The 27,263-nt window shown below is 46.2% G+C and overlaps 2 protein-coding genes and 1 long non-coding RNA gene across 8 annotated transcripts in view; 1 reads left to right on the forward strand and 2 right to left on the reverse strand.

Moving 5' to 3' along the window:
• Positions 1–22,544, forward strand: part of JAM3 (junctional adhesion molecule 3) — a 29,123-nt gene extending 6,579 nt beyond the window's left edge. Inside the window, exons 2-9 of the mRNA XM_087763478.1 lie at positions 17,370–17,435; positions 18,325–18,438; positions 18,878–19,030; positions 19,267–19,469; positions 19,827–19,926; positions 20,287–20,416; positions 21,643–21,697; positions 22,346–22,544. Coding sequence (XP_087619604.1) covers positions 17,370–17,435; positions 18,325–18,438; positions 18,878–19,030; positions 19,267–19,469; positions 19,827–19,926; positions 20,287–20,416; positions 21,643–21,697; positions 22,346–22,381 — 857 coding nt within the window. The 3' untranslated portion in view covers positions 22,382–22,544. The remainder of the gene's footprint in view (positions 1–17,369; positions 17,436–18,324; positions 18,439–18,877; positions 19,031–19,266; positions 19,470–19,826; positions 19,927–20,286; positions 20,417–21,642; positions 21,698–22,345) is intronic.
• LOC148054982 (uncharacterized) overlaps positions 1–24,591 on the reverse strand; it is a 30,199-nt gene extending 5,608 nt beyond the window's left edge. For 4 of the 5 annotated variants that reach the window (XR_015706092.1, XR_015706091.1, XR_015706089.1 and 1 more), the window contains exons 1-5: positions 24,456–24,574; positions 11,144–11,276; positions 10,585–10,719; positions 7,404–7,697; positions 6,344–6,469 (exon numbers count right to left, since the gene is read on the reverse strand). This is a non-coding gene — a long non-coding RNA (uncharacterized LOC148054982). Of the gene's footprint in view, positions 1–6,343; positions 6,470–7,403; positions 7,698–10,584; positions 10,720–11,143; positions 11,277–24,455 lie in introns of all 5 variants that reach the window. The other variant, XR_015706090.1, reaches the window with a different exon arrangement.
• Positions 24,592–25,938: 1,347 nt separating this feature from the next.
• NCAPD3 (non-SMC condensin II complex subunit D3) overlaps positions 25,939–27,263 on the reverse strand; it is a 30,121-nt gene continuing 28,796 nt past the window's right edge. For both annotated transcript variants that reach the window (XM_087763322.1, XM_087763321.1), the window contains exons 33-35: positions 26,952–27,026; positions 26,790–26,850; positions 25,939–26,697 (exon numbers count right to left, since the gene is read on the reverse strand). In XM_087763322.1, coding sequence (XP_087619448.1) covers positions 26,586–26,697; positions 26,790–26,850; positions 26,952–27,026 — 248 coding nt within the window. In that variant the 3' untranslated portion in view covers positions 25,939–26,585. The remainder of the gene's footprint in view (positions 26,698–26,789; positions 26,851–26,951; positions 27,027–27,263) is intronic.

Genomic DNA, 27,263 nt, shown 5'->3' on the forward strand with positions numbered 1-27,263 from the left:
TTGGGCTGCTATGAAGATGAGGAGCATTCCATAGAGTATTGGATGATAATGGCTGCAAGAGCAGCCCTTGAATCGCAGCAGTGGAAAGAACCGAGTGTCCATAGGCAAGGCAGCGTCTCCCACAGACCCCGAGGATCCATTAAGGAGATTGCTGCCTGCTAATGGACTTCCTCCTGAGGCGCTCGGGCTGCTAACACTCTCTTGAATGATTTCCGGGAGCTTACACAGTTAACGGCAGGGAAGGTGTTGCAAAGTCCTCAGTTCTTGCTGCTTCTGTAAAATAGCTTTTATCCCCTCGAAGGATTTTATCAACAGCTCTTTTTTAATACACACTTAAATCTTTGCTTTAATCTTTTTCTCCTGCATTGATCTCTGCAAGAGCCCAAAGATAAATATTTCTGTATACCCACCACGGAGTTAGTTATTTTTAGAGCCTGGAAAACATCCGCTCTGTAGTAGCGAGGTCCTCTGCATCAGTAACGTACCTTGGAAGGGGAAGTCCCAGCTCTGTGCACAACAGCGAATTGTACCTCTGGACCAGCCCCGACTTCCCTGGCCAGTGGGAGTCCCCCGTCCTTGAAAGAGCGGGTTGTTTTTGTTTGGGTGTTTAGATACCAACAACCAGGGTGGAAGGAGTAACACACAACCCCCTGTTAGTGTGAATGATCTGTGCTTTGCTGACAGGACTGGATGCACATGCCATGAAACAGGTTAGCTTCAACCACCATGGATCTCCTTGTTGATCTAGTAGCTCCTAGAGCAGAGGAGGTGCTGGTTTCTTTCCCTCTCTGGTCTTAGCTACTCTGCTGAGATTGCACATCGATGGGGCTAGTCTGATTTCTCAGGAAGCGAGGAGGCAATGGCTTATCTCATTTCTTGTGCACGAGCAAATAGCTATTAGTTGGCTACAGCTTGGGCAGTGCTGATGGAGTTGCCTTTGAACTGGCGATGTGGAGATGAAAGGCAGAGTGCCTTCTGATCGCCTCCTGAGCCTCATGGGTTCTCCCTCAAGCAGAACCAGCTATTTGAGTTGGTAAGCATCCTTATATATCTGGTGTTTTCCCTTCGTTTTGGCCAGTTTTCAACATCCCATAAATAACAGGGCAGTGCGGAGCTCTGCCTGCCAAAGCTGCCTTGTGCGTGCTGGACAGGAGGTTAAACCAGGTACTAACTTCTTTCTTCTTCCATCAAAAATCCTCTGGTGGGCCTGGCCAACACACAGCTGTCCTCACCCACAGGCACTGCATGCTCTCCCACACAACGGGGCAAGATAAGCCCTTTGAAGTCTACGTTTGGGCTGGCAGCAGCTTCTAAGGCACTCGGGTGCCCCCCTCTCCCAGTTGCCAGCTGCGCCTTGAGTTCTCCAAGTCAACAGCTGAGCTACGATCAGGGCTGACAAGTCTGCAGTGCTGGACCGCTGGGGCTTTGCCAGGGGACTCCAGATTCCAGTTCATTTGCGGTGCTCTGTGAGCGTGGGAGGACGCGGGGGCTTTTTCCCCCGACATTTGTGCCGAGGCGTGCTCATCGCCCGCCAGCAGCCCGCTGTTGGTCAACAATAGCGATTGTGCTCCTCGCCCGGGCAGGCTCCTGGTGTTCTGCTGCAGGCTCCTCGATCCTCCTCTTTCTGCAAATATTTGGAACAGATCCTGTTTGGCCCTTTTGACAGATTGACTCAGCTATTAAATGACAAAGGCAAGCTGGACTCAGGTTCACCACGATAACAAGTGGCTCTATGAAGAGGGGAGACTAGGGTCAAACTCAGGGATGAGGCAGCATGCTCTGTGGGGGAAGCACAGAGGAGGTGCAGTGACCTGGCCTCCGCTGTTGGAGCCGGAGCTGGGTTGCATGCAGCAGTTCTGCCTGCAGCATGTAAGGGGATCCCCAACCTTCTTGGCTGTAACGCTGCACAGTCTCAAGGAGAACATGTTCTTGGAGCTTCTTGTGCTCTAGTGACAAACATGTCATAATTCCGGCTGCTTAAACATTTCCCAAGAGCTTTTCAATTCCTGGCTCATCCTCGGTCACTTCTAAGACACACATGTCATATGTCTTGCATCTGTCACTCAGCTTCACGTTCTGGACTTGAGGCAAAGCCTGTCTTTGCTACAAAGCCTTCCCTCTTTTCCTCCCTCCCTGGTTTCCTTTTTGTATCTGTGTCCCTCATTGAGAAGCAGTAGCTCCTTCAAAGAAGTGCGAGGGAGCCCATTTGCAGAATTTACAGCTGCTTCCTGAGGCTTGAGTGTCCTCCTCTTTAACAGCAAGCTGTTAAGCATGTTCTTAAGTGGGAAGATAAGTGGTGTTACGATCCTTTCATCTTCTGGCTCAGAGCAGGCTGGAGATAACTGATAAGGGGATGACAGCAAGGAAGATGCATAGGCACCTTTGGATTTAATTCCTACTTTGCAAGGCAGTCTTTAAAGCACATCTCTGGTGGGAACACAGGCTGGTAAAATAAAGCTGGTCCTTCCTTTCTCAGCATATGTCTTTTCCTCATGTCTCTGAGGCAGATCCTCTGTCTGTGCCAGCAGAGCCGGTGCAGAGTGCGCTAGGTTCTCTGTTTCAGAGCCCTCCTTCTGGTGCTGACATTCGAGGGACTTGGCTTGAGTTGTCTCTAGACAGTGTTTCGGCTGGTGATTTCATTTCCATGTTTCCTTTTTTACAGCAGTCCTTTGCGGATTGAAACTGTACTTTAAACAGGGCTGCATTTGCAGTATGGGAGTAGCGGTCTTGCACATGATGGGCAAAGATGCATTCCTCTGCAAGGATCTGTAAGAGAGCCACATCAGCGACAGCTTCACGTGGGTGGGAGTCTTCAGACCACTCTTTAACAGACTGTGCATTCAGTTCCAGAATTCCTGGTTTAGTCCCTCGTCTGCCGGCTGAAACAGGTGGCTAGCACATGCCTGTAAGGCTCTTTATTGGGGGTGGTCTTCAAGGTCAGCTGTATCCAGCCCACATTCCAGCTGAGTCCCTCTACCTCATCTCCTGCTCTAGCTGGCTCTGGGCCATCCAGCCCAGAGGTTCCTAACCATGGCACACATGCTGCTTGTCGAAACCAAACCACTTGAAAGTAGTGTATCTGTGGCCCAAGCCTGTGCCAGCCTGCTGCGTTTTCCTCCAAGGAAAGGGGGAAAAGTGGTTGGGGCAGGACCCGTCAAAAGCTCAAGAACGCCTCTGGGGCGCGCACGCTGCCTGGTGCAGCAGAGAGCCACTGCTCATCCCATGTCCACGTGAGTCCTCCCAGCACTCTGCATGCTCTATGGGGTGGCAAGTCTTTTACAGATGAGGCTACAAACCTTCCCATAGCAAACCCCTGTCTGCCTGCCTGGCAAGCCTCCCCTCTGCTTTATCTGGGGAGCTGCTGCATAGCTGAGCAGTGCTGGCTTTTCCACCCTAGAGCTCTTGCATTACAGCCCGAAGTGTGAACAGAGGCTGCAGCCTCCCTCTCAAACCAGCCCCCAGTGCCTCTGCACCTCGCTGTTACTCTGCACTTTTCACTGTCAGGGAATTAAGTAGGATTTCTAGGTCATTGTGGGCCTGTCAGGAGGAATTGTCTCCTGTAGACCTCATTATCAAGGCTCTTTCTGCAATGCCAGACTTCAGAACAATTGCAGCCTGGTTCCCTAAACACTGACTAATGAGACAGAGCTTTTAGCAGCAGTTTGCTAAATAAAGGCTGTTTCTGCCTGAGACAGAATAAAGCCAGACTGGATTTTTTAGCTGTGTCTCTCTCACACAGAAGGTATTTCAAAGGACCCTTATTAAAATAATGAGCTAGATGTTGCTCTTGTGGTGGCTGCACAGGGTCAGTGCTTGATGCTAGTGCCAGGCGCTTCCCCAAAGCAGTGACTTCAAGTAACTTGTGCTCAAGTGACCTAAAAACCTCTCCAGGTCGCTTGGAGGTATCTTGAGCATTTACCTGAGCTCCTATGACTTTGTCCTGCTCTGATAGTGACGTGCTGCCTCACGGTGGACAGGCTGCCTGTAGCTCTCAGTGACTTCCATCTCCTTGGGTGCCATTAGAAGATATTCTTTGATTTCTGGGTTGTAGCAAAGCTTGCTCAACATTCATGTGCATGGCTTTGGACAGGTAAGGGATCCAGCATCTGAGCAGGTTGGACAAGTGGGACTGCGGAGAGGACTGCCTTGTGTGGCTGCTTTTCAAAGGTGCTGGAGGTTTGCAGATAGGAGGCAGGTGAGATTTCTCCTTACGCCTGGATGCTGAGCAGGAAGGACATAGCCCCTACCTAAGTTGTCTGAGGCCAGGTAACTTCTGTTGGTGTTCCTGAAATGAGATTTTTCATCCTACCTCTTCTGTTGTCAGAAGGGCCTAGATTAAAGATGAACTCTGAAGCAAGATGGGATGGGTCTGACTGCCTCTGGCTGGAGCAGGCACAGGAGAGCTGGGGATTATTACTTGGCCAGTTTGCAGGTTTGTTTGAAGTGGTGCTTTGATGTGGCAATGGGAGTCAATGGAAGGTAAACGGTGTCTAGACAGGTTTTTCTCACTCTCTGTTGTTGTCTCTGAAACAGCAGAAACGGTGCCAAACAGGCTGAACGGCTCCAGGATGCGAGAAGCAGAGCTATTTCTAGAAAGATGGAACAATGGTTCTTCAGGAGAATCCAAGCCAGCTCTCACTGAACCCGTGTCGAACCTCCTGCAGGTGGAACTGCTCCTCTCTGTGCCCCATGCACTGCCTGGATCAGTTAATTGCAGCTAGATGCTATTAAGAGTGAGCAAGGGGAAGTCCAAGAAGTGGCTGGTGTGTTTCCAGGTGGGCTGGCATGGCAGAGAGGTACAGGAGAGGTCCATTAACCGGTGCTCTGGCCGGCAGGGTTGGGAATCCAGGAGGTCAGTTGATTTTGGCAGCATTTGGAGAGCGATCTGGCTGGCTCCAGCAGCAGTGTGCTGAGAAAAGACTTCTGCAGTTTGGCTAGCTGGATGCTGCCAGGATTTGCCCAGCAGAGGTGGCCTGCATGCCCAGTAACAACTGTAGCCAGTGGTTCAGCTACACGGGGAGGGAAAGAAAAGGCAGGCTGTGATCTAGAGAGACTTGTCGCTGGCTGGCAAGCTGTGCTCTCAGCACTGTCTTGGCTCTGATGTGCCATGTCCCCCAGGCTGTTTGGGAGGGGAAGTGGAGACTGCATTGAAATGCCTATTGTCTGTCCTTCAGCTGGGAGCAGAGCCAGAAGAGAGAGAGGCTCTGGCAGCATCTGATACAGGGGGCAGATGTTAGGGGAAGCATACTCATCCGTAAAACGCTGTCGCTGGGATTTTCAAAGGAGCCTCAAAGGTTAAGTGCCCATGTGTTGGAATGTGTACATGAAGGTCAAGAGAGAAATCCTGGGCTCCTGGGATTCCTGCTGGACTCGGGGAAGCTTTCTGAAGGTAGCTCTTGCCACTGGGACAAAGCCTCCTGCGGCATCTGTGAGTTGTCCAGGTGACTGCTGTTCTTGGCCCCATTTGTTCAAGCATAGCTGGGGAGAAGGGCAAAGCCACACACTGCCAGATTTAAGCTCTCGTGGGGGCCTTCAGAGGTGCGCAACTGAGTTCCCCTCTCCCGTAGCCAGCTGCCAGCTTCTGCAAGCATGAGCTGAAAGCAGAGATCCTGCTTTCCTGATCCTGCCTGTCCTCTCCCTTCACCCCTACCAAAGTAGGGCTCGGCCACAGGTTTCAAGCAGAGCTGGAAACTTGGCACTGAGGCGAGGAGCAGAAAAGAGCCCAGCTTGCTCTCCTCTGTCTGGGTTGGCTTCTGTACTGCTGTGGGGAGTACAAATATGTTCCCAATCTGTTTGCTTCACTGACGTGACTCCAAGACACACAGGCAACAGATACACTGACCAAGAAGGGGCCATTGTTAGAGGGACCTTCTTGACTGTGGCTCTGCTGTAACCAACCGCCGCTGCTGCTCTCCCGCACTGGGCTGCAGCCTTCCCCATGCTTCATTCACGAGATCCAGAGTGCTGGATCCTCCCCCAGCGTTAGCTGCACATTAGCACAGACAAGCCAGGGGTTCATTCCTGTTTTACTCAATTTGTCCATCTATGTGCCCTGATCTGGCTTTTTGATTTACATGCCTGTCTCTGGCAGGCAGGTATTAAGTCAAGCTGCAGATAAAAGAAGTTACAAGCATTGCTTCCCTGTGCACCGCCCCAGACATTCACTGACACATTGCTAATTGCACAGAGGCAGACAGCCTGAGCAGGCAGATAGCTTGCTCTGTGCTGGAGGCTGAGCAGCGAGGAGCCAGGGGAAGGGAGTGATGGACTGATGGACAGGTTAGCGTTTTGGCTAAGGAGGAATAAGGACCCCAAGAGAACCAGGGAGGAGGAAGGGAGTTACCTTATTTGTTTCCAGCAGCCAATGCAGGGTTGTCCCCTGAGAGGTATTTCCTTAAGCTTTATCCAGTCCGATTTTAGTTGCAACTTTTATGAACAATAAAGGCTTCCATGGTTTCCCTTGGAGGAACTGGAATGAATCCAAATAGATTTTAGTGCTGAGAAGCAGATCCTGTTATTAATGTCAGCCTAATCATTTCTTTCTATCTCCTTCCCACCTTTTTTTGCCATTCATACTCCTAAAAAGCCTGCAGGTGGTTATCAAGCCCAGTCCACCCTCTTCTTTAGCTGCTTCTGAAATTGCAGACCAGATTGCAGCCTCCCCTGGCTTTTAGGATCTCTGAGAGCATTTAATATGCCTGCACCAGGCTGGTGGGGGGACTGTCCCCATGCCTCAGGAGAGACCTGGCAGTGTGACATGCAAACCCCAGAGCTGGCAGGACGATGAAACAGAGCAAAGCTGAACTGGGGACCAGCACATAGCCAGGAATCATCTTCCATGCAGAGCAGCAACCCTCCTGCTGCTGGGCCTGTGTCTCTCTGGGAAAAGGGCCTCTGACCAGGACTCAACTGGGAGCATTTGGCTGAGAAAATTCTCTGCTAAAAATAGCAGCAGGAGATGTTTAAGGAGAAAAACAAGTCAGGATCTGGGAGAAGTTAGTTCCCAGATATGTGGCTTATTCAACTCTCCCGGGACAAGTAATCTTTTAACTCCTCCATGCCAAGGCTTGTTTCTGCTCTTGGGACAAGCCAGGTCGGCTTTCGTCCTCACTCTTCGCTCTGACATGGCATTACTTTCCTCCCTCTTCCCCTGCTCATTTACGCCAGTATATTCCTAATAGCGCTCTGTGTCAAGCTTTTCATCTTTATCTGTCTGTGACTTCATTTGGGTTCCCTTTAATTCCCGATACACTTCCTAAGAAAATAATCTCTGTTGAACCCTGCAGCGCAACTCCCTCTGCAGGTTTGCAGCCTGTGCTCAGGCTGATGTTAACAAGGTAAGTCTTTTCAGATCTGTTTGAGTGATTCAGGGCTGCCCCCAGAACAATATTCCCCCAACTCACATGTCTTCAGGCCTGCACGTGGCTCGTGCAGCTTTCTACCGAATGCCTTTTTCCCCCTTGTAGATCTGCATCCTTTGTTCTGACAGATTCGCTGCAAAGCTTCAAAGCTGCGTTACAGAAGACGGCCCCACCTCTCCAGCGTGGAATGACGGCAGTAGTTTCACAGGCTCTTGGTTGCACGCTCATAGGCAGATGTGAATGCTCCCTTGGTGCCTGCAGTCAGTCTCTTGCAACGTTCATTTGTACATGTTTTGTGCAACGCATTAGCTAGACAATTCTGTTTTATACCCGAGGCTAGAATTATACACACGCAAAAAGACAAAAATGATGCTGTAAAATCGGAAAAAATGTTCTTAAAAAGAGAGCTGTTTTCAGTCTTGTCATAAATGATTTCTCTGTGTGCTTGCTCACGCCCTCTCCTGTTCCCTTCTCTAGCCTACTCTCAGCTCTTGGCTCTGATGACTACTACTCTCTTCCCAACTCCTGTTTTCCACAGGAAGATGACATGGTTGGTCTCTGATAAGCAGAACTTCAGATCTCTGTTTTGTTGGTCAAGCTATAGGCTGGAGGAGAACGGAGGATCAGGAGATTAGAGTCACAGACAGAGGAATAGAGGATTATAGGCTAAAACCCTGCGAGTCTCTGTATTGATGGTTGGGACACAGCCAGACACTAAAGAGTATTGCAAAGCCTGGTGCTGATAGCATATCCGCTTATTTCCTGTCTTTGCATTTCAGGCAGCTTTTGATAAATGTGTCCTCATCAAAAGCCAGGGTCAGGCAGGTACCGAGCATCCTAGCTCCTTTCGAAGTCAAATACCTGCTGAGATCAAGCCTGTGCGTTGGCTGGCGCTCAGCCTGGAAAACGTCACTTTGGCTTACGAGATTCTCAGCAATCCTTGAGTCAAATTCCCACACAAGACAAAAATAAAGGAACTTGCCCCTTTTCCTGTTACAGTTCATTCTGTCTCCTTGATCCTGGCCATAGATCCCTGCCATGTCTCACTGACCTGGCTCTGCCCTGGAGACTTCCCTTAGCATCTGTCTTGCTGCAATGAGAGCCCTGCTGGGAGGAAGGGAGAGGACTGGAGGAAGACCATTGCCCCTGGCTCTTATCACAGTTATCTGCTGGTTCCCTCCCACTTTGCACTAATTTGGTATCAGCATCTGCCACTTTTGGGAGGAAAGGGACTTGCTGAAGTGAGAAATAACGTAGGATGTGCCTGTATGGCAATTCTTGGGGCTGGCTGGGGAAACAATGGAAGGCAAGTGGGAATAGGCAGGAAGGGTTGGTTTCAAATCTGCCCTGTGCAAATATTCCCACTTCTCTGCAGTGCTCACCATTTTTGTTCTTGGCCTTTGCTTTTGCTGTTGTAAGGCACTCTCATCCGGTAAACAGGTCACAGAACGGTATATCCACTGCCGGCTGAGATAGCGTGGTCCTGACTCTTCCTGTGACTTCCCATTCCTCAGTTTTTTCCTCCAGTGAACTGGAACTGTACATCCTTACCGAATTGCAGGGGACACTGAATTTGAAGGGACTGAGGCTTAACTGATAAATGTACAGCACTTTAACAGATTAAAATGATCCTGGGGAAACACTGCATGTGAGACCCTCAGCAGACATCCAGGGGCCCAGCCAGCTGTATTCCTTGGGTTTTCATGCCCTAAAGCAGAGGTGGGGTTGAGCTGACCTCCTGAGATCCCCTCATGTCCCATTTTCTGTGAATGCACTAATTTTTGTGGTCCGTATTGGCTGTGAGCCAGACCAGTTTGAAGATGTAATTATGCTGTCCATTTGTTAATGAAAATGGCAAGAACAGCGCTCAGTACAGTGTGACTGTTTTGATGCATTCCTAGCCAAGTGATCCGTAATTGTTTCCTTGTTGCCTTATTTCTCTTCTGGCTTTTGCCAAAGACTTGGTGCAGATGTAATTAGGAGGTCTCCTGCCTAATGGCCTTCCCTCAGAGCCACACAGCAAGGCCACCTGCCCCTGTTTTTTCCTCCCGGAGAGTCAGCGTAACATTGTAAGCCCAAAGCATCTGTGTTAAGTAAGGGGCTTGACCTCAGAGGCCAGTAGCAAGGCAAAATAAATGATCTGGGCAGGACTTAATCCCCTGGTTAGTGGTATCTAATGCAAGGCAGAAGCTGCGTGCCCTATTCCCTGTTGCTTACCCAAGGAAAATGAGACTTTCGGTTCAGCCTCACATTTGTTTCTTGGGAAGGGAGAAGCAATTCAGGAGTGCAAGGGCTGATAATAACAGCCTCTTCTGTGCACAGCTTTCCTATTCATGTTTCCTTTCTGTTCCCTCTCCATTACGCTTCATCCCAGATTTTGAGGGGCAAATTCTAACTCTTTCCATCTTTTCTTTGAGTTGAAGATGGCCTGAAATTATATTACAGAAAGAGATGCAATCTGACGTGCTGGAAACCCTCTAGCCCTTGCTGCTTCCATCTGAATCTCTTTTAAGTATTAGGTATTAGTCATCTACCCAAGTATTGTTTCCTTCCCGTCTTGCACGTACGTTCAGTCCTTTCCAGGAGAAAAGCCAGAAGCCGGGGTATGAGCTTGGGAAAACAGGAGAGCTAGGACCAGATCATGCACAGATTAAGATGCTGGGCAAGGCACGTACAGCCACATCTGCAAAGTATTAAATTCCCATCTTCCCCTTGATCTCAACAGCATTTAAATACCTTTGCGGAGCTGGCTTTTGGTCTCTCGAGCCCTGCCTTTTCTGACGGGTAAAAATCGATGTCAATAAAATGGGCTAAGTGTGCTAGGCCCTTCGACCTGGGAGCTTTCTCCCCAGGTTGCCAGCCATCGTCTCAGCTCTGGCTCTCTCCTAAAGCATCTGCATCTCCCTTAGGGAGAGCAGAGCATGAGAACCTACTGGTGGACGAGGTCCAAGCTCAACATGTCCAGCCAAGAGCTCAGGCTTATGCTAAGACTGTGAGTAAGCCTGAACTCTTCCTGTTCAGACAGCTCTGAAGCATGGCTCATGATGCCTCCTCCTAGCACAGGCCCAAGGATTTGCAAAGTGGGTGGCGTGCACATCTGATCTTGAGCATAGGCGGTCTCATTTTTGTGGAGGTGCAGATATGCAGGGCCTTATTATCTCATGTCTAAACACACTGCAATGCCATGAGCAAAATGGCAGCGAAAAGATTGTGAAATTCTTACCTCCAGAAGCCCTTGTCAGATGGATGTTTGAGGCAGTTTGTGTGCAGCTGCATCCCAATGTGACAAAACCAAACTTTGGGAAACCAACAGAAAGCACTGTGCGGTCTTCACCAGGCAACACCTACGCTTCCGTCCCTGCATGGGAGAGAGGAGGAATGTTTGCTGCAGAAGGAGACAGCTTTGCAGAGAGGTTTTTGTCTTAAGAGGGCTCTGTATCTCCTTGATAGCAACCTGTTTCACTACCGAGTGTGGGTGTGTAGGCTGTGCGTATACCAATGGCTTTGCTGTCTGATTAGGAGGTAGAACAGTAAATCCTCCTGTCCAAAAGAGGGGGGAGAAAGGAAAAAAGATTGTGTGCATGGCCTGGATGCTAATGGGCCTTCTTTTCTGCAGCAAATACAGGCAGGTCTTTAAGGTGCTGGTTTAAATCAGGAGATTTAAACAGGTTCAGATTTTGTTCCAGAGCTGTATGTATTCTATTCACAGACAGGCATCTCCTTGCCTTCTCTAGTGGTGAGCAGGAAGAGAGTGAATTAAGAGCAAAATCTGAAACTCTCACATCTTCAGAGGAATGCAAATACTCAATGGTCTTCCACACAACTTTGTCCTGTGGGATCCTGGTCCTGCTGAGACCACCAGAGACTCCCTTATCATCAGCATTTCAGAAGAAACAAGTGCTGTCAGCTAGGTACCTAAGAGAGGAGAAAAGCAAAAGCCAGAACCATGTGGAGCGCCAAACACTGCTCTGTAATGTTGCATTTGCCTTCTCTAGGTTAATTATGCTTCGTGTTCCCTGCCCAGGCGGGCACATCTCCTCTGTTTGTAGGTGTCTATCAGAGAGTTGGCACCCTTTTAACTGAGCGGTCCAAGCCATGCATCTAAAATAAGTCATGCTGTTTTATGATAGCTGGTAAAAATAAAGCCTTACTAGCACAAGCAGCTATAACAGCACAGAGGATTTACGACTGAGTGGGTTTTTTCCAGGGTGGGCTGGCCACAGTCTGGTGATGGCCTTTTTATAACCGTTATCAGCTCCCACACAGACCAGGTCCATCTGTTACTTAATTTGAACAGAGACACTCCTAAGCTTTTGTTCACTAATCTCTCGCTGCACATCTACATTGTTCTCTAGCAGGGCAGCCCACCCGTGAGTCAGGCTTGGCTTGCTGATCTCGGGGAGGCACCACGGAAAACTGGAATAAAAGAAAGGCAGGCAGCAATGTCTGGTCGCTTGACCGGCAGGGTCCACCTGCCTGCTCCCTTGTATCAGCTTGAAGGGGCTTTTAACCTGCAACTTGGATGCCAGAGCAAACACAGCCAGCTCCTTGGACTGGAGGCAAGGGTGGAAAGTTAAGACTCAGTACTACAAAGCAAAATCCTACTGACTGCATCTAATGGCATAGGCTGGGTTTTTCACACAGACCTGTATAAATTGCCACTTAGAAAGGCAGTGAGACACCTAAAAACATAAATGAGGATCAATAGGATGGCTAATTCCCACTGAAATTCAATAAGAATGAGGTATGCCATTCATTCCCTGCCCATACATTTATGCTCCCTTTATAAATCCAGTCTCTATATATCACAAGTGCATTTAAGTCCCTTAAGCTATTCCTAGAACCACAGCCAAGGGACAGTTGGACAAAAAAAAAAAAAAAACAACTAAGTGAAAAACTTAGCGGAGCCAGAGCGGGTTACGCATTTTTTGGTATCTCTTTCCTATGCCATGCTGTGTTGCCTGTCCTACACCACCTTGTCTACACTGGCACAAGTTGCATGGCGGAATTGCGGTGAGATGCACTGGGGATGGAGAAGAGGGAGGATAAAGAGCCTGAAGCACTGAGAGACAAAAGGATGGCTATTTCGAGGTGCAGATGGTCGGATGTTTCTGAAAGTTAGGGCTTATGGTGATTTCCTCAAAAGAAGCCAAGGGGAGAAGCCTGGCCTCCCTCTTCCTTGTCTTACCCAGTCCAGCACTGCGTGGCTTCCTCTGCTCTTCCTCTGGAGGCTTCTCACACATTTAACAGTTAGCTTCCTCCCTACCGCATACACACAACACTTGTAAGGCAGGGACAGTCCTGGGGTCAGCTGGGCTGCCCTTCACAGCAGTGCTTGTCTCCTGCCTGCTGCTCTGATCACCTCCGCTGTACTGGCCTTGTCACCGTTTCTTTCACTGCAGCTCACAGTATTGAGGATGGATGCTCTGGGGGGCATCTCCAAACTGGCAGTCATAAATGTGCTGACATGCAGAGGATTCGGCTAACATGTTTCTAACACCTAACAATATATCACTCACTCTCACTCACTAGCACTCCTGCTACACCGAGTAACTGTCCAGAAAGCGAAGATGCTTAACAAGGCATGTGGCTTATAGCAGCGTTCCCACATGGCTTACATGCATTTTGAATTGCAAATCAAGCAACGGCTTAGTGATGATGGACACCTCAAGCAAGGCATATTTTTGTTGCTTTAGTGGGCAGGTGTTTAAATACAGCTGCATGTTTTTGTACTGCTTGTGCCTGACAGTTCATTAACTAAAATTACCGTATCAGATAACTGCAATATCGGCAAAGAAGCATTGAACAATGCTGCAGCACAGACTCCTGGCAGCAACTTATTTGAACTGTTTCCTGGTCATCCTTTTTACCTTGCCTATAATACCTTAGGAATACTTTACCTCATCTTCAAATTTCTGCCTAGAGTTTTTAAACAGAGAATAGATTGGGATGGAAAGAGATGGAAGGTCAGGCTTTACCTTAAACCTGGTACAGAGATAGGAGATTTAACACAGTCTAGTTGTCTATGAAGCTGTTAGGTTTTTTTCTGAAACTGTAGTTTTGGTGTAGCATTTTAAAATGATTCAGATAACATGAGTCACAGTAACAAGCATGGGCTGGATCTCTTGAGCTGAAAGAAGTGCCATAAGAATATGCTACAGACTTCACTGCCTTGTCCTGGATTCTATTTTGGAGAACCGATGGCATTTGGGATTCAACCATATGTCTGGCTGAGTCTGTAGCACATACAGATCTGGTAGGTATTCGGAGATGTAGCACATACAGATCTGGTAGGTGCGCCTGTGGTGGCACGCATGGTGCTCTGGAAAGGAACGCGCGCCTGTGCCTGGCTGTTCTCCGCATCCTGGGTGCTCAGGCCTTTGAAGGGAGATTTACATAACACAAAACCTTGGCTGCTTACTTGCCGAGGGCTGAAAGAGGTCTAAAGGAACACCTTTGGAATACTCTTTTTAAAAGGTGGCAGTCACCACTAATGATGATTTAACACAAAAACAAAGCAACCCATTGAGTGTGGTCACCAAAGAGACGAGCTTGCCAACGGCAGGGAAATGTGACATAGCACAGATGCCCAGGCTCCTTCAACAGGAGAGTGCTAACAGCTGGGAAACACTGGCTTGGTGCAGATTCCTCCAGCCCCACGGAGACTGGGGAACAAGGGATACCCCAAAGTAACGCTAAGAAGAGCTGTAACAGTGTTCTTCTCCTGCTTTGCAATCTGCCTGGTCTCTTGGGGTTTTTGTTTTGTTTTGCTCCCTGCGTAGCTGTAGCCTTGTTATTTAGAACATGCTACTTCCAGTATTCTTCTGCCGCACACAGAATAAATCTGTCTTAGCTGTGATTTAAGCAGCCACATTGATCTCTGCCCGCAGTCAATACATGTAATAATGTCAGAGCCTCTCACACAGTCTCCAGGGACTCAGCTTCTGTCTAAAATTTGTTGTCATCCTGCTTTGTGCCTGAGGGATAGACCTAAATCTTTGGTGTTTAGTGGGTGGGAAAAAGCCTGCTGTGAACAATTTCCAAGAAATGAGATGGGGCCGGAGTTTGCTGGAGTCCCACTGTCTTGGAGTGAATACTTCTAGAGTCATAACTCCTTCAGAGTAACACAACATTGTGGTATTACTATCTCCACCTTCAACTGAGCTGATAGTGTAGCTACAGTAGGTGTACTTCAGTAGGACTGTTACCACACAATTTTTCTGAAAAAAGATCTCACGTAAACTGGAATGCATAGCAAAAAGCAAACTGGTGCATCGGGTTTCCTTTAAGGAGCAAGGAACCCTTACCACGTACCCTTCCCTCCCCATCTTTCTCTAGCATTTCCAAAAGGAAGATTTATAGGGTAGTACAGACCAGATAGACGCTGTGCAAGCTGGCTTCTTCAGGTGCAGTGCAACTCTATATAGTCATCCGCTACTTCAGGTCTCAGAAGAAAGCTATCATTTGTCGAAGTGTCTTTGTAGTGCAGTTCCCTGGTGAAGGAGGGTGCTGTCTCTGAAGAAAGCAGAACCTACAACTTCCCCCCCTTTTAAAAACTGAGCCAAACGCATTATGAGAGCCACCTGCCCCAAGCAGGAAGGCAACCAGGTCTCCAGCCTGGGCCCTCAAGAAGAGCTCTCTTGGTTCCAGCAGCAGGAATCTCACAGCAGAAGCAATCAAATGCCTTGTTTGTATGAAGTGTCCTACAGTATTGCTGAAAATGCGTCCATAGATTTCAAAAGGATTTTCCCAAGATTGTTGCTTGTCTTCTGGTGACTAGCTACTTCTAATGCTCTGGGGTTTTGCTGGGATCAGTGAAATCTGTTTATGCTCACAAGGGAGCGAAGCAAGGATCACAACCCCAGACAGAACACCTGAGAGGATCAGAGGATGAACACAGGGAAAGGAACATGACGGCATCTTGTGGCGTAATTACCTTTTTTCAAGGGGTAGGTCCGGAAGCACCAGGCCTGATGAAAATGGACTCTGCTTCGTAGCAGACTTGAACGAGTTACTCGTGGCTGCTTAGACCACCTCTGAAAATGGCATTCTCCTGGCTCTCCGAAGTAAAGCATAAGCAGACTGAAAGCCAAGTGCTCACTGTGCTGCCCTGTTACTCATTTCAGCTCCGATACAGAAGGCTTCTCCCAAATAGCTACGTTATAGTCCAGAGCACTGTCATCTTAGTTCAATATTGGATTTCTCCCAAATACTGCATGAATGTCTCAAGTGCAGAAGGGGGAAGGGTGGAAAGGTCCTGCTAAGAGCAGTTTTGGCTGGCCCAACTATTAGTTTGCATCAGCTGGTGGCTGTTATGTGAGTAACAATTATTTTGTACACAAAGCCAGCTTCTAAACCTTGCCAAACTCCAGCTCTCCCCAGTGGTCTTTGGGGTATAAGCACCGAGAGCCAAGGCACCGAGGAAGGCGTCAGCGTTGAACGAACAATGAGGGATAAGAATCGGCAGGGAACGTTTCAAAAATGATGAAAGCATTTTAGGTGTTCAAGGCCCTTGAGCTTTCAGTGAGAGGACCTTCGCAGCTCTTGGGTATTTCTCAGGCTGCTGCCTTGCTCTGTTATGCTGTCTGATCCACTCCACCAGAGGAATTTTGCCCCTGCATTGTCAGATTCTCTCTCTCCAAAAGCTTTCCACCCTGAAGGCCAGGAATTTCCAGGCTGTCGTGATGCTGAGGATCCTTTCTTTCTCCACACCTCCCTTCAGCTGCGTCTTCTGCTTTCTGTTCAGCTTTGTTATGACTTTTTTGCTCCGAGTGAAACAGTCTTAACCTTTAGATACATCTCTTTTCATGTCACTGAGGCACTGGTTTCCATCATCTTTGTTTGATTGAATGCCCAGGGACGTCAGTGGGCATCCCCTAGATTTCAACAAACTTGTGATTGAATTTGTAACAGCAAAGTTGCATATGGGGCCGTGGCATCCCCCTGTAGCTGATTACCTGGCGCCGATTATAGTATGTCCTCCTCCTGTAAGACAGGGCTTTGGGGCAGCCTGTGTTTTGCAGAATACCATAGTCTGACTGAGAGGTGATGGGCTTTGCAACAACCAGAACACCCGGTTCCAAAACATCCTCTATGATGAAGGCATGGCTTGCCTCTGCTGTCTGATTCACTTTCTTCCTACTGCGCCGTGCTGGAAACTAACTGCTTGCTTTCTTCTCCCTCAGGAGAGTTGTTTGTGAGTGTGGCTGCCCAGCAGCACGTGAATGTTGTTGGTACCTGCTCCAGTGAAACGCACAGCAGAAAAGACATGGAAAGCCGATTTTCTTACAAAAAATAATACGTGAAAGACGGAAAATTACTGTATTAATTGGAAACATTTTGGTGCTCAGAGCGGGCAGTACAGTAAAGGGAAATAGCTTGTGGTATACGGATGCCTTGCAGCATTGCATGATTGAGCTTTTGTCCCAGTGTCAGTCTGGCTGGGACTCTACCCAAAGAGCTGAACTCCTCTGTTTTCTCCTGAATCGCAGTCCTTTCATGATTTACTACCTTGCATTTTACATTACCACGCTGAGTCTTAAAATACTTGAAGATGTAATCAGCACATGTTAGAGGCCTGGCATATTTCATCTTTTAGGCACTGACTGGAACTCTGGAGGTTGGTCTGTTTCCTGTCCTTTCCTGATCATCAAATAATTTGCAAAATAACACATTCACTCTCGCATTGTCAGAGTAAGAGTTCCTTTACCATCTATCTACATAAGCATAAGGCATGAGGAAATGGCTTGTGCTGGCACTGCTCTTGTGCGATTATGTTAATCCTCCTCTTTAATTGCTACTTCTAACAATTATATTTTCCTGTATTTACACCACAACGCCTAAATAAACTTAGGCCTGCTGGACCGGCATTAGTAGTCAGGAATAGGTTTTATCTAGGGAAGTTAGTCCATGTTGCTGGCTGAGAAGGTTTCTCAGCAGGCGGTGTGTTTCTAGCTGGGTGACTTATGAGCTGTGCTATTTCTTATTACCTTCTGTTTGTTTTTCCAGGCTGCAGACTCTTGGCTGTGGAACTGACATCCAGCAACACCAAGCCCGTGGTGCAGGAATTCCAGAGTGAGTGCTGCGGGGGCCCGCTGGCTGCCGGACGCGATGGCTGCACTGCCTTCTGCCTGGGGATTTGCATCGGTCCAAACAATTGAGAAAAATTTTGCTTATTGCCCATGGTATCTGGTTTCTTGGGGGAGGCAGGACAACCGAGAGCCTGAGATTCAGAAAAGCGCTTAAGAATACGGCTGTATCTCTCCCTGTTTAGCAAAGCACTTGATTGAAATGGTTTATTGAAGTCCCCTGCAAGCCATTGGCATTGCAAAGTATCTGCCTAAGTGCTTTTTTGAACTGGATCCCAAAAGGAGGAAAGGCAGTCGCCTTGCAATTAATATACTGAAAAGGGGGTCAGGAAGTTTGTATTTTATCTTGGCCCTACTACAGACGTGCAATGCGATACTGGGTAAGCCACCTCTCTTGAACCTGCTGCGATGCCTTCTTCTGTAGAGGAGACAGAGATGACAATGCCTGCTTCAAAGGGGAGTGGGTTTGCTGAATTTATCCCCAGGCATCGTAGTCCTCAGTACATTACCAGACACCACCCAGGGAGATTCTGCATCCCTGACTCACATTGTAGGCTCTGATTAGCAGCAAGACGGTGCTGTGGACTCACCCTGTCATAAGGTCTTGTTTGCCATAAGTTAGAGCCTGTAGAGAACAGTGTGTTCATTTCTCTCCATAGTTGATATCTGTTCGGCTATTATTTTTGCTGGCCAAAATCCATCTTCCCCAATAGCTCCTGAAACCCAGCAGTGTTTCTGTTTGTGAGGCAGATGAAAGGGAAGGCTTTGCTTTGTGGGCAGGATCTCCTAATAAAACACTGTACAAGACTGCTTAAAGCAGAGCAAAAATACAGCTGCTTCCTATTAATCTGTATTTTCTTTATTTCTCCTGCTAGGTGTTGAGCTGTCCTGCATCATTAAATCCACCGTAACACCAGATCCCAGAATCGAGTGGAAGAAAATCCGAGATGGCGAAACCTCTTACGTATTTTTTGACAATAAAATGCAGGGTATGAAGATTTATTATTCTTAGGCTTCCAAAACAGCCTCAGAAACAATACAACTGAGAACAAACAAGTCTGTAGGAGGCAGGACCTCTGCCTGTCTTACTGCTTTCTTCTGGAACTAGAGTTCAGCAGTCGAAGTGCAAGATGGAGAGAGAGCAGGATGCTCTTTGCTCTCTGCCCTATTGACAGTTCACCTTTTGTCCAATTTTGCCACAGTTTTTGAGATTTGGGGTGGTGCTTTCCAGTTCATCCTCTTTCATGGTTAGCAGCGTTGGTTTCCTTTGTGGTCACTGGTGAGAGGAAGGCTCTTGAGAGCATCGAGTTCCTTTCAGGTGGTTCTCTTGACTCCAGAAAGAGTCCAAGATCAACCACTTAGTTCAGATGCCTAAAGTTAGTCTGTGTGACTACCCTGAAATTTTTCTCTCTTTTTCCTCTGTATCAGGAGACTTTGCGACTCGTGCAGAAATTCTGAGCCGGACATCGCTGGTGATTAAAAACACCACCCGGATGGACACTGCCACATACCGCTGCGAAGTGGCAGCACCTTCTGATACTAAAACCATAGATGAGATTAATATCCAGCTTACAGTCCAAGGTATTACTTTAAACCCAGATACCTCTGCAAGCACTGCTAGCTAACAGAAGAGGCTGTGAGTCTCTCCAGAGTTGAAACAGTGGCACTCAACAGACTCTGGAATTTCTCCTTTAAAAGCAGCTGGAAATGGTGGACAGTTTTGATGCCTTTGTAGCACAGCCATCTTAGAAAGTACGTCAGAAATTATTTAGTTCAACTCAGCAGTGCCGTTCACATGGTTTGTGTCTTTCCCACAGTGAAACCTATGACTCCTAGATGCACTGTGCCTAAAGCTGTACCTGTTGGCAAGACAGCCTCTCTTCACTGCCACGAGAATGAAGGTTACCCAAAGTCCACTTACAGCTGGTACCGCAACAGTGAACCTTTATCACCAGACACAAAATCAAATGCCAAATTCCAGAATTCCTCCTACACCGTGAATCCCACCACAGGCACTCTGGTAATGCCCTTACAGATGTAATCAAGACTTGTTTCACTGGACAGGTTATTTTTAAGGTCACTTGTAAAAGAAAAAAGTTATTGCATGGCTTTCGAGGAAGGTATAATTTGAAGAAGGTTAGATGTTCTAGGATCTGGATGACTTGGGAAAGGGAAGATTAATGATGGAAGAAGATACTACCCTAGCTGTTTGGTTTTGATCACTGCCAATACCACATGCCATTTTAGAAAGAGGGAAGGAAGATGCCTCACAGCCCGCTGTGAACCCTGGGCAATGGAGGGTTGCTTATACATGCTTATACCCTCACAGCGCCTTCTCTCTCTCACGTCCTGCTCTCCCCGCCTTTCTCCTCACCAGGTTTTCCATGCCGTGCACAAAGGTGACACAGGCCGTTACTCCTGCATAGCAACAAACGACGCTGGCTTTGCCAAGTGTGAGGAGCAGGAGATGGAAGTCTGTGAGTGGCTCTACATACTTTTCATCAATGCTGATTAATATATCACCATAAATAAAGTGTCATCACCATATGGAAAGAAGGGGGACATCCTAGAGCATTAAGTCTTTCCTGCTTTCTCATAGCCCCAAATGCAGGAAGAAAAAAAAAAATCTAAAAATTCAGGGAAACATTAAAATGTTTAAATTAAACATGTTCAGATTCATGAACTGTTTTAGTCTTGGAATCAGGGACTTACTAGGTCCCTATGAATTACTGGGGTTTGCTTAAAATATTCGAGAGATGTCATTTTAGTGTATGTAAAGCTAGAATATTGCTACTGCTTATAAAGAAATACTGGTTGATGGCTTCTCTCTTTGCCAGATGACCTCAATATTGGTGGGATAATTGGTGGAGTCCTGGTGGTCCTAGCAGTTTTGGTGCTCATCACTCTTGGTATCTGCTGCGCCTACAGAAGGGGTTACTTTGCAAATAGCAAAGAGAGTGGGGAAAGGTAAGCTGGGATTCAAAGTGTTCTTATACAAGTCCCTGTGCCCAACAGCTAGCATGAAGTAGTCTGAAGGGTGCCAGAAATTGGTGGCTAAAATGTATTTCAATGCCCGACTTGGACATATTTCTTCCTGGTTCCCTACCAAAGGCTACAGGCCAGCCCAGTTCTTGAAGTGTCCAATTCCCCACTGCAAACCCTGCACCATGGCAAAGGTTTATTTGTCTAAGGGAGAATTTTGGTGTGGCTTCTCTTGTGCTTGCTACCAAGACAAGACAGAGGAGTGAAAGCTGTGCTCTAATATCATCATGCTTTGCACGGGGAGGGGAGACCAGCACAATTAAGTGCCCACAGGTGTTTGTCCAATAGGTTATGTGCTGTTGGCATAATGAGGTCTACAATTTAATGAACAGAGCTCACTGCACAATTAGTTTAAAGCATCAGGACATGCATAGAAAATATATGCAGAAGAGTAGGCTCTCTGCAGGAAATCTCACTAGTTGTGAGAACCTAAATTTGGGATTAAAAACAACCATTTTAGAATGCACATTAAAATGTTAAAACCAACAGCATTAGCATCAGAAACAAGCCTTGATATCCTTACAGAATCTGTAGAAGAGATAATATATGTAAAACCAAGATTCTCACCAGATAGATTTGTTCCATGTTAACTGTTGCTTTTCAGCAGAAGTCCTGTCTTGTTTGGTTTGGTTTGTTTTTCAGAAAAAGCTCCAAATATCCTATTTAAATGCAGCTGAGGGTTGGCATACACTGGACTTGACAGTCGTATATAAATTCTGAATTCCTGTGGGATTGCAAACAAGTGGTGCTTCCTTATAACTAAGGAAAATGCTGAAGGCATCTGGCAGTGAAGGTTTAAAATGAACTTTATAATTGCTGCAGGAAACAATGCAGGAGGCACACAGAAAGGTAGTGCACAGGGACCAGAGCAGGAGAGCCCAGAAAAGAATCAGTTAATCTCTTTGCAGAATTAGTCTTGTGGAAGCATACAGCAATCTTTTTACCCTGTGCTGAAGGGGAATTTAGAAAAAAAATCCCAGTCATGACAAATGATGGAATAAGCACAGATCTATCATTTGAGCAATGAGCTGGGTTTCTCTCGCTTTCTTTTCATTCGGCCGCTCTTCCTCATTTTCGTCTTTCTTAGCACCTCCTCTCCAAAATCCTCCTGTCTCCTTGTCCCAGAAATGAAATCTTTTCCTTTATTTCAGCTACAAGACTCCAGCGAAACCCGATGGTGTTAACTATATCCGGACAGATGATGAGGTAACCAATGATTTGCATTTAACATCTCTCTGCTTAGGAGAGGAAGAGGGTGGGCAGAGGACTACTAGCTTTTTTAGGGACTACAGACTTTCTTAGAGTGGGCACCATTCAGAAGCAAGGATTTAAAACATAGAGAAAACAGAAGGGTGAAGGCTGAGTCATTTCCTTAGAAACGATGAACAGTTTAAGTTGCCTTAAGTCACTGATGCCAAGAGCTATCAAATGCAGCTCTGCTCTGTCTCAGTTATCTTATGGCTTGACCCCTTTAGGATGAGTTTCATTGGATTAAGTGGGCAGGCCATGATGCTTTTACAAGAGAATTTGCATTTTGGGATTTGAATAGATCACTAAGCTTAAGATCAGAAAAAGCCTCTCCCTATTAGCAGAGATACTGAAGAGGGAATGAGAAAGTCCCCCGCCATGCCTTGGTATGTGAGGAGGACAGCAGGAGAAGGAGCGTCTGGCCAGTATGAGTGGTGGCTCCCTCTCCTCACCAGCTGGAAGCGGGTGCCACCTAGACCGAATGCTAGAAGTTATACAGGTTGGGTCTGCCTTTCACGGGCATGTTGCAGTTGGGGGCAGCAGGAACAAAGAGGTGCCTGGAAAAGCCACTAGATCCTTCCTACATCCAGAACTGTTTTCTTGCAGGGTGACTTCAGACACAAGTCTTCATTTGTCATCTAAGACACCAAAAGAATATTGCAAACCAGCAAAAGCAAGTGTGAAAATACCTCCTCCAGGAACTCAAAGCAAGAGCAAAAGATGAATTAAGTGCGCTTGGAAGAGTTTGGAACACACAAGAACTTGATAGCTAGCTATCTGTATATCTTCTTTTTCTTTGCCAAAGTTTAAAGTAACTCCTCACTGCCCAACTTGCGTCTCCCCTGCCTCCGGAGATACCAACAGGATCACCTAAACCTGTCCTTGGACTAAGGAAGCATTTTAATACTTCCCAAGAGACTGGGCTGTGGAAGTTTGTGGAATTGCCTTCTATTTGTGCTGCAGGGACACAGCCACAATGTGCAAACCAACCAGGGGAACAGCGTTAGGTAAACGTGTAGTAGACATTACTAGTACAAATTACTAGTAGACAAAAAAGGTGCTGATACGGCAATAGACGGACTTCAAAGAATAAGATTTATCCATGCAAGGGGCAGCCTTCCTCTCAGCAGCTTGTTGCCCAGGCCTGGCTGGTGACTTTTACACATTTGTGATTGTCTTGTGCTTTTGACTCTGACTGCTCAGGTGCAGAACGGGGTATCTGAATAGCCTACAGTGACAGATACCGCTACAGTAAACGCAACTACTGTTCTCAGCCCTTTTGTAAACTTACTGAATTCTCGTTGCTCCATTTAACATGAAACATGGGCAGCATCAGGCCAGAAGGATTGCTTCTGTTCACTGCTTTATAGAAAACCCATTGCACGCAGGTAACCCTTCATTCTAATCTGCACAAAGCAGGCTTGCCTCTTGCGTCTTCTGGTGTTTTAAAGAGGCTTATAGTGGAGGCAGAGAACCTAGTGCTAAGACATCCCTTTCAGGAAAATTAAAGCCAAATACTTTCAGGGGCTAAGATTCCCATAAAAGGTACTGAGGTGTCTTCAAGCTTTTTTACCTTCTCCATTTATTTTTTAAAATCCCACATTCTAAATTTTTTGCAAAGATATATTTTGATTACTTCAGAAAAGGTAACATTTCTATTTAAAGTGTAAATACATGATGCCAGCAGTGTTTAAGGAATGTAGCTATTTTTTTACTTTTTAAGCTACAGAGAGGAGCTCAAATGTTGCTATAGTATGGCACTGTCAGAGCATATCAGTATTATTGCAAAGTGTAATAAAAAACTGCAGGTGGAACAGCATCTCCTTCCTCTTAAGCTAGCTTCAGCAATTTCCTTGTCACAAGAGGTCTTACCAGACACAGAACAGAGTCACTCAGGGATAGTTTTTGTAAATTTATGGCAGGAGCTATCAACTTTCTTATATATAAAACTTACTTTTCTTGCCAGTGACCAACACTTTGTTTTTGTTGTTGCAAGAAATATCCAGGGATGGCTTTTGGATTCAGTTCCAACAAGGTGACAGAGTGACTTCAATGTCTGCTACCCCTCTGCAAGTTCCCTAAAGCACTAACACAGTGTGACCAGCTGTGGCAACTTGACAGGTTTAAACTGCATAGCCAAGGCAACTGTTTCTGGAGTTAGGAAAGCAAAAGCTCAATACAAAAGCACTTTTGTAGTGTCAGTTGCAACTTTTCTCTAGATGGTAAAAGAAAAAAAAAAAAAAAAAAGAAACCCAATCTAGTTCTCTTGCCTTTAGAGAGAATAATTGGAAACACGTGTTTCCCAGAAACATGTATGTTGATAGTGTTGAACAGCATTGGGTAATATAAGACTGCAAGATGTGGATGCAACACTAGAACTGTGCTGTGGTTTAAGAATTTTTTTTAACGTAGCATAATTTAGTGTTCTTGTATTTCCAATATGAATTGAGTTGTCTTAACTTTTCCTGTATACAGTATTTTGGATACTTGACGATTTGGACTGTCAGTGTTATTTTTTAGTGTTCTGCATTTATCTGCTTTGTTTCCTAGGGGCCTCGCTGGACATGCCATTGCTGCATTTGTTTTGCCTAAACAAAGTGTTACCACTTCTTCTTTTGCTAATGAAAGTAAAAATAAGGATGGGGCAGCAATAACCATACGTTCTCTGTGTAACTCGGACATTACCACTGCTATTTTGCAACTACATTACGGTTACCTTCTCAAGACGTGCTCTTCGACCAAGACACACTGTACCGTTCACTGGCTGCACGCTGCCTCTAATCATTCTGACAGTAGTGAGCGTAACATTCCTTTGCACCTTCTGTATATCCACTATTCCTTTTCTATGCTGCTTTTAGGATACCTATAATAAGGGAGAGAAAGAAAAGGTTTGAATCAGGGTAGCTCTGGGCACTATGGGAGCACAATCTACAGTCTCACCATGAGCCAAAGGCAGCCTTCGTGTGAAAAGCCAGCAAGCTAAGAATCAAGACTTATTTTTCAGTTCTAAAATGTGACAGTGGCATCTCTAACGAGAGAAGGGGAGATGATCCCCCTGATACAGCTCACGAGATCTGATTGATGGAATTCATTGTATCATTGTGAATAATATTCAGGTTTGTACTAATGTATTACGTTTAACTTTGCCAAGAATGTTTTACATAAATACCAAGCTATAAAGCATTTTTGTAGGGTTTTTTGTTTGGTTTTGGTTTTAAACAGTCATATTATTGGAAGCTTCTGTTTTCAATTCAGTGAAATAAGGGAAAGTCTCTTCTGTCAGAGCACTCACTTACTTGTATTGGGCTGAAGGTTACAGAAAGTCCAAGGTATCTTGCTCTTCATCAGTTTGTTCTTGGACACTTGTCTATCCCTGGTTCTTCTCTAGAGAAGACAGATTAATGCTCACTGGGCTCATCTAAATGCTGCTCGAGGACAGAACAAAAACTAGAAGAGCACGAAGTAGGAAATGAACCGTTCCAATTTACCAAAGTGGTTAAATAATACTTTAAGGCAGGAGAGAAGGTACAAAATAAATGGATGTGGCCATAACTGACCGTCACTTAAGCCAAAGCCATTCCATACGTCCCCTGTTCCCAGGTTTTGACTTTGACTTTGAGAATAAAGTTTAACCTCACTTGAAGGTTTCTCTGATCTTCAAAACAGAATAGGGAAAGTGAGGGCAAATGATGGGATTCCAGTGCAGAAGGTAAGTGCCTCTGGAAGGGCTGTGGCAAAAGCACGCTCAGCCTCTGTTTCCACTTGCACCGAGAAGCCTACTCCGTTTCTGTTGTGAATTCATGTCTGAGTAAGACAAACCAGCATGAATAAAACAGATTCCATCTTCAAGTTTCAATGACATCTAGGGCAAGAGCTCTGTAATAGACGTTAGCAATGGGAAAAACTTCAATTAGGTTAACAGGGCATCAGAGAGACTCAGGAAGGGTCAGATTCCAGCATTTACACAGCGCATTTACGATAAACAAGTTATCTGCGCAGAGCACAGCAAAGCTATGCATACGACTTACCAACCTTGATTTCAGTGAGTTACTCATTTCCTGCTTGCAGTCAAGTACGAGTCTATATTTAAAAGCTGCTGGGTCCAACATTAATTGAACTGAGTGCCTAAGATACCAGCGACGTAGTAGAAGAGACTTTGAGGCTGTAGAAATCTATAGAAAAAAATAATTTCTCTGTCAGATCAAGAAGAGGAGAGAAGCTGTGGGTGGAATTAATTCTGTAACCATTTATTTTCATAAAATTTTAATAGTTGGAAATAACATAGTTCAAGAATGGAAATATTCCATATAAAAGAACATTAAGGCTGTTCATACACACAGGAGTTTGCACAACAAATAAGAGGTGATGTAGCGTGCAATTACCAGATTTAGGGGTGTGGCAGTGACAAGCTGTTATACCTTTGTTCAAATTAAAGCAACTCTAGTATATAACCAAGAGGGACAATGAGGGATCGAGTAAATAAGCTGAGCCACTCACTCCCTGCAAGCTGTGATAAATGCATTTATTGCTAAGCTTGTGGCAACATTATGCTCTTACTTTTCCAAATGGACAAATTATACATCCTGTGAGTGAAGAGCAGGCCTCCCTTTATACTGCAGCTTTCTAGCACTCCAGTGAGCTTTGTCAACAGCAGCAGTTTATAATACATACATGTGTTAATGCAGGCTTTGTATGCCCATATTCTAGACAGTTTCATGTAAAAACCAAATAAGAATAGATAAGGAAGGAAGGACGTGTGCCCACAATGATTTATAAGTACAGAGGAAAAGGACAAGGACAGATTTCGGGCAACATGATGATTCTGTACAAAAGTTCAATGAAAGGATCAGTTGTCTGGTTTCAGTGGAGTCCTTCGCTGGGACCGTCTCAGAGGGACACGTTGGCTGCTTTTTTTCCTTGCTGGGGATTCTACTTTCCATTCCCGTGGCAGGGACGGGCTAGAAGAGGGAAGCAGAACAACCATTTATTTTAAAGCACTTTATCAGTCTTTCTCACTGTGATTGCTGTTTCAGACCTGCGTTGAACTTACGGTTTCTCTGGTGATGTCAAACAGATAATATCTCTTGGCTCATCCTCAGCCTCTTTCTTCTCTGCAAATAATGCGTATATTTTCATATTTTAAAAAATGCCACAGATTTGATCATTTGGGTTTTTTTCCCCCCCTCAAATTAGAATCACAAAGATAACTTGCCTGGAGCTGAACCGGGTGTGTGCGTCAAGCTGATGTAACTGACCCCAGCACCAAAAGTCAAGTCATTAATGGTCTCTGAAAGAAAAAGCACATATTAGCAGTCAGCTTGTGACATAGCCAGAGGGCAAGGCATGCTGTAGTAGAACACTTAAGTGTCACAGAGTAAGTATATCCCGTTAATTGCAAGCACATACACATCTCTCCTTTCCAGCCCAGCAGATCTCAGTGTCTCCCGTCCAGCCTCAAAACTATGTGCTGAATCTGATGGGCCATCTGTGCACATCAGCTTCATTCTCCAGACTTACGGCCTCC

This window comes from Nipponia nippon, unplaced genomic scaffold, assembly GCF_047370975.1.
Source record: "Nipponia nippon isolate SJK-2023a ecotype South Korea unplaced genomic scaffold, ASM4737097v1 scaffold_28, whole genome shotgun sequence".
Taxonomy (NCBI): Eukaryota; Metazoa; Chordata; class Aves; order Pelecaniformes; family Threskiornithidae; genus Nipponia; species Nipponia nippon.